General features: G+C 38.5%; 1 protein-coding gene across 1 annotated transcript; it reads right to left on the bottom strand.

Moving 5' to 3' along the window:
- Window positions 1–410: 410 nt before the first annotated feature.
- LOC136247895 (uncharacterized) lies at window positions 411–5,996 on the bottom strand. Its single transcript, XM_066039715.1, has one exon. It carries the CDS (start codon window positions 5,994–5,996, stop codon window positions 411–413), a length of 5,586 nt encoding a protein of 1,861 aa, XP_065895787.1.
- Between the last annotated feature and the right edge of the window lie 688 nt (window positions 5,997–6,684).

Here is a 6,684-nt window from a genome sequence, read left to right as displayed (position 1 = left end):
ACTAAAATGAGATTGAAAGTGAGAAAAATGGCTCAAAAAGTACTTTAAACCCCATAACTTTCTACACAAATATAGTCTATACTTTTAACTGTGATATGCTTCTTCTTTACCGTTTAACAGAGAGAACAAGAGGGATTATCAGAGCAGAACAGGAACAGTTGCTGAAAGAAATGGCAAATTATCTTTCAGTTTTTCCAAGAGCTGTCGCGATCTCGACAGGAATTACCCCGATCAAGCCTGTTATCTATATATTCTTATCTATTGCCAGCATATATTTCTTCTCTTATTCTTACACACACTGTCATACACTCTGATTCTCCCCTCCTCCTAACAATACAACTCTGCTTTTATACTAGTTACTGTTTACAAAGAATATTCTAGAATAAGCTGACTAAGTACAAAGTAAAAATTTACGCTATGTCCTGTTCTGCTGAGTCATTGCTGACATGTGCAGGGCATGATTGTTCATGTTGTTGGGCCTGATCATTCACATCAGTTATGCCAGTAGGCAAGTTATTTCGCGTATCCGCGACACTCCCAACGCCAACAAGTTCACCATCTCCATCTGATTCATCATTATAATATAGTTTAATTCTTTCTATTGCTGTCTTGGCTGTCTTTCTTACTGTCCTTTCCTTATCATAATTATCTTCATCATTCTCAAACTGTTTATTAATTTTATCTTGCTCTGGACATTCAATAGGGTAGAGGAGCTTTAGTGCTCTATGTATGGTTCTTCTTGATGGTAATGTCACCATTGCTGAGCGTACAACATTATCTCTACCTTGAATCAACTTGTTTATTCTTCCTATCTTCCACTGTCCCCTGGGTAAATTATCTTTGATCAAAACAACATCTCCAACCTTTGGCACTAGTTTACTGCTATTCTTCTTTGATTTAAACAGTTGGCTTCTTTCTCTTAGGTTAAGTAAATAATCCTTACTCCATATTTTCCAAAACTGATTTAAGTAATTTTGACCCGTCTTCCACATATCTAGTAACTTTTGACTAGTGCTGATATTCTGCGTCACTTCAAATTCTGGGTCAACATCGGGACTGTAATCAGGAATCATATGTCGATTAGTTAATGACAAAAAACTTGCAGGTGTGATAACCGAATATGAGTTAACATCATCATCTAGGTAAACCAAGAGACGAGAATTTATCATTGCTTCTATCTCTGTGAGAACTGTGACTAACTGGCTCTCAGTTAAACACCTGTTTCCAATTGTTTTGCGTAGTGCTCTTTTAGACAAACCAACTAATCTTTCATATAGTCCTCCCATCCAGGGGGCAAGATCAACTATGAACTTCCACTCAATTCCTTGATCAGTACTGAAAACATTTACTTGATCACTGGTCAATACATTGCTCCAAACTTTGTTCAACACTGTGCTTGCTGTTTTGAACTGTTTTGCATTATCAGATAGGATTTGTCTTGGAATACCACGTCTTGCTATGAATCTACGAAAACAAAGTAGAAACTCCTCTGTAGACACATCATTAATCAGCTCCAAGTGTACAGCTCTAACTGTAAAACAAGTAAACAGACATACCCAAACTTTCATGGTAGCTGGAGCTTCACCTTCGGCTGAATAGTGTTTGATGTACAGTGGTCCAAAGTAATCTAAACCAGTATATTCAAATGGTATCGACTTGGTGACTCTTTCTTTTGGCCATGGAGGCATTTGTGGCATTTTGAACGGTCCGCATTCTGTTCGTTGACAGATTCTACAATTTTTAAGTATTCTCTTTACTTCTGACCTTCCATGTGGAATCCAGTATTCTTGTCTAACTTCAGCTAATGTTTGTGCCACACCTGAGTGAAGTACCTTGCAATGAATATATTCAATCACTAAGCGAGTGTATGGTTCTTTACTCGGAAGAAGCTTTGGGCATTTTGCACCTTGTGTCAGCTCAGCATTCTGATATCTTCCCTGACATCTCAAAAGGCCTTGTTCGTCAATCATTAAATTTAACTGATCTGTCATATTACTACTTTTGCCATCTCTCATCAGTTTAATTGTGTCTGAATAACACTTCTGTTGTGTAAACTGGTCCCATAGAAGCTTTGCCTTCTTCAATTCTTGCGATGTCAATAAACCTGTTACAGTTTGTCTTTTCTTGAACTTGTCAACGTATCTTAAAATCCAAGCAGTGGTTCGCAGTAGTTTTTGAAGTGATGAAAATCGTTCAATTTCAATGATTGATAAATTAACATTTCCATCAGGACTCTCCCCAGCTATGAGTTTTGTTTCAAAAAGGACTTTGTGTTCTTCTTGATCTCCGACTATTTGAGAAGATGTTTCTGAAAACTTGTAAACTGGCCATTTCTCTTGTGGATTTGATAACCATGTAGGCCCATTCCACCAGATAGAACATTGTAATTCAGAAGGCGATTTTCCTCTGGTGGCTAGATCTGCCGGGTTTTCTTGAGTCGGAACATACTTGAATGACATTCTTTTGTGGGACTTAATTTCTTTCAACCTATTCTCTACAAACACTGGAAGAGGCTTATTACTCTGAAGCCAGTGGAGCACACATTGTGAGTCAGTCCATACAACCTTTGAAGAAATTGGCAAATGCAGTTCTCTGTCAACAAATTCTAGTGCTCTTGTTCCAATAAGGACACCTAATAACTCCAATCGTGGAATTGTTGTCTTCTGTGGAGCCAGACGTGTTTTTGAAAAAATACAGTCGACTTTGCATTCACCAGCTGATGACTGATGCAGGTAAATTACTGCAGCATATGCTTTTGCAGATGCGTCACAAAAGCAAAGTAATCTGTACTCTATCGGTTCACTTTCAGTGATCTTCATTCCAACATGTCTGGGTATATTGTACATTGAAATAGTTTTAAAGATATCCCATAAGTGTTGCCACCTGCTCAGATACTCACTAGGAAGTTCTGTGTCCCAATCAAACTTGCATGTCCACAATTCCTGTATGAACAGCTTGGCTTCTAAGACTGTTGGAGCAAAAAATCCAAGTGGATCAAAAATAGATGCTACTGCTTGCAGTACTTCACGTTTTGTACTAGCTTCCTTTGTTCTGTCACCTGAAGGTCCTGGTAGTAACAAAGTATCACTGTTCAAATTCCAATTTATACCAAGGACCTTAATGTTTGAGCCACTTGCTCTATCTTGTTCAGGGACAAACTTCATTAACTCTTGGGAGTTTGATGCCCATTCTCGTAAATTCATGGAAGCTCTTGCAAATATCTGTTTGCTGTCTGTATACAAATGTTGCACCTCGTTTAGGGTACGTGTTCCTGTAATTATGTTATCCACATAAATATCCCGTCGTATTCGTTCAGCTGTTGGATTACCAATGTGTTTTAGGTGGTAAGTTATTGTAGCTGCTAACAGAAATGGACTAGATACTACTCCAAAAGGTACTCTGCAAAATCGATAAACTTGTAAGTTGTTATTGAGATCATTGACATTTATATTTTTCAACCACAGAAAACGTGTGACATCTCTGTCTTGTGGTTGAAGACCAACATTCAAAAAGGCTTTCTCAATATCACTCACTACACCAATTGGTGACAATCGAAATCTAAGTAATAAACCAGACAAATCAGGTAACATTACAGGACCTCTGTATAAACATTCATTTAAGCTCCTTTGACTTTGTTTAGTTTTAGCAGATGCATCATACACCACACGTACTTTGGTGGTGTTCTTTGAAGGTGTAATAATGGGATGATGAGCAATGTAATGCTTTAATGTACCTTCTTCACAGTGGTCTGTAACTTTCTCTATAATTCCCCTTCGCAACTGTTCTTGAATTATTTCCTCATACTGTTTTAGCAATTTGGGATCTTTCTTTAGTTTTTGCACGATTGATCTGAGTCTTCCATATGCCAACTGATAATTCTCAGGTAAGTCTGGGTTCTCTTCCTTCCAAGGCCAAGCAACCATATATCTTCCATTAATAAACTTGACACTGTTATTAAAATTATCTAAAGCCAAATCATCGTCGCAATGCGATGGTGAATCCATAATTCCTAAAGATTCTAAACTCCAAAATTTTTCTATATCAGGTTTTGCTACATGAGAAGAATCACTAAAGGTAAGCGTATTTGTAGCTAACCTCATTCCGGCAGGCAGTCCTGCAGTAGTACCAACAAACAAATTTGATTCACTCACTGCTTCTGTAATTGTTGTAACTCTCCCACCAAAAATCCAACCAAGTTTTGACTGAAATAAAAACAAACCATTGCCTAGATCCATCTTTCTAGGTTGTAGGAGATCAAAATAATAATCATTTCCAATCAACATGTTAATTGGGAAAACTTCCGTAGTTGTAGGGACTGTATCAGCCAGGTTGCGCATCAGTGATTCATCCTTCAGGAATTTTGCATCCTCTGAAGACAAGGGAACACGAGTTATGTTTCCAGTGATGTTAGGAACTACAGTCACATCCATTGACATGACAGTGCCATCTTTTAAACATAGCTGCAATTTGCTCATTCTGCACTGAATTGATGTTGATTTATTCATACCAAATGTGACAACTGAGATGCTCTCAGGGGGGCCGACTTCTAACTTCATTTCCTTTGCTAGTCTATCAGTGATATACGTTCTCTGGCTTCCTGAATCTAGGATCAACCGAACCGTTGAAGAGGATTCACTTTGCATGTTCTTTACCACGATTGTGGCTGTCTGCATTAAAACATTTATTTTCGTTGACTCTGTATCTGAAAGCTGGGTTTCAGCTTCATCAGCAATACAAGAAAGACCAGATGAAGATTTGCTCTTAGCAAATAGCATAGGACATAGGCTTCTGTGGTGTTGATTTCTGTTGCCACAATGTGCACAGGTTTTATTTCTACTACAATTCTTAGACATGTGACCTTTCTTTAAGCAGATATAACATAGCCCTTTTAGCTTTTCTTGTCTTTCTTGTAGTGTAGGGTGATTAGAACACTCATCTGACCAATGGGATTGATCGCAGAATATACATCTTGGTTGAGTAGGCTTTGGAACACTCTTGTGCCTACTATTTCCTGCCATCAGTCCACTTGCAGTCGACTTACTAATAGGGGGGAGTCTTCTGGGGTTCCCATTTTGATTAGGTTTGGGGTTGTACTCCCATTGTGAATTTGTCTGTGAAAATTCTGTACTAGCCATCTCCATTGCTACAATATGCTTCCCAAGTAGCTGACGTAACTTAGTCACTGTCCATTCTTCACCATCTGCTCGCAACATATACAACTGATACAAAACCTTCTGTGGGAGCTTTTCATTGATCAAAGCTATGAAATGTCGATGGTTTGTATCTTCTCCAATTGCTTCTAAACTTCTCAGGTTTCTTTCTATAGCATCATAACATTGTCGTAGACTACTCACTTGGTTAGTGGCTGGAGGTAAGTGGGACAGGTTGTGATAGTAAGCATCAATAACTAGTTGCTTATCTCCAAATCTTTTCTTTAAAACATCTACAACAACTGGATAATTTTCATTTGACAACTGATATCCTGCAATAGCTTGTAAAGCATCACCACTGAGCTTAGATTTCAGACATGTAAATTTATCAACATTTGCATACCTTTCTACTCTGTGGACTGAGGCTTCAAACATGTCCCAGAATTCTTTCCACTTCAAGACATCGCCTTCAAAAGGTTGTATATCTAACTGTGGTGGCTTAGCTGCTGCTGACAATGGTGACCAAATGTTACGAAGTTCTCCAGTTTGGCTAGATTGCAATAATGACATTTGTTCTTGTACCTGTGTTAGTCTTCTCTCTAGGTTCTGAGATTGACTAGTTTCAGCTTCTCTTCGTTTTCTTTCAACTTCATCTTTGAGTGTCTTCAACTGTGACACCCTGTTAATAATATTATCTATTAATTCACTATCTTCATCTAAGGTAGCTTGGAACTCTGTAGCAGCTTCAGAATTACTTTCTGCCTCAATAGCATCCATTAATTTTTCATTAGCAGCCTCAAATCTTGACAGTTTTGTTTCCAAATTAAGTATTGCTTTTCCAATCATTAGGAAAAATTTCACAATTTCTTGCTCACTGCTGCTAATCCATTCTTGCTGCAGTAGCTCATTAGCTTCTCTTGCTCTTCTCGGGTTAAAGCATTCTTTGCTCTAGTTCTATTGCTTTTCAGTGTGCTCAGTGCTGGCATCAGGGCTGGTAACTCTGGACTCCTGTAACTTATACAAGAACAACAGGTCTGACAATACAGACAACTCGCCTTATGTAGTACCGTTAACAATATTCCACGGTACCACAGATTCTGCGTTTAGGGTTCAAAAAGAACGAGTCTTTCCAGAGTGATCCCGGGTTTCGGCACCAAATGTCGCGATCTCGACAGGAATTGCCCCGATCAAGCCTGTTATCTATATATTCTTATCTATTGCCAGCATATATTTCTTCTCTTATTCTTACACACACTGTCATACACTCTGATTCTCCCCTCCTCCTAACAATACAACTCTGCTTTTATACTAGTTACTGTTTACAAAGAATATTCTAGAATAAGCTGACTAAGTACAAAGTAAAAATTTACGCTATGTCCTGTTCTGCTGAGTCATTGCTGACATGTGCAGGGCATGATTGTTCATGTTGTTGGGCCTGATCATTCACATCAGTTATGCCAGTAGGCAAGTTATTTCGCGTATCCGCGACAAGAGCTTAAAACACCTAGCAGTGCTACACTAGGTTAAAGGGCTG

The sequence above is a fragment of the Dysidea avara genome, chromosome 2 (assembly GCF_963678975.1).
Source record: "Dysidea avara chromosome 2, odDysAvar1.4, whole genome shotgun sequence".
Classification (NCBI taxonomy): domain Eukaryota; kingdom Metazoa; phylum Porifera; class Demospongiae; order Dictyoceratida; family Dysideidae; genus Dysidea; species Dysidea avara.
This window is presented reverse-complemented; position numbering and strand designations above follow the sequence as displayed.

Bases quoted from the DNA above. Each gene is read 5' to 3' on its own strand.
- LOC136247895 (XM_066039715.1), bottom strand. From the start codon at position 5,996: ATGATTGGAAAAGCAATACTTAATTTGGAAACAAAACTGTCAAGATTT.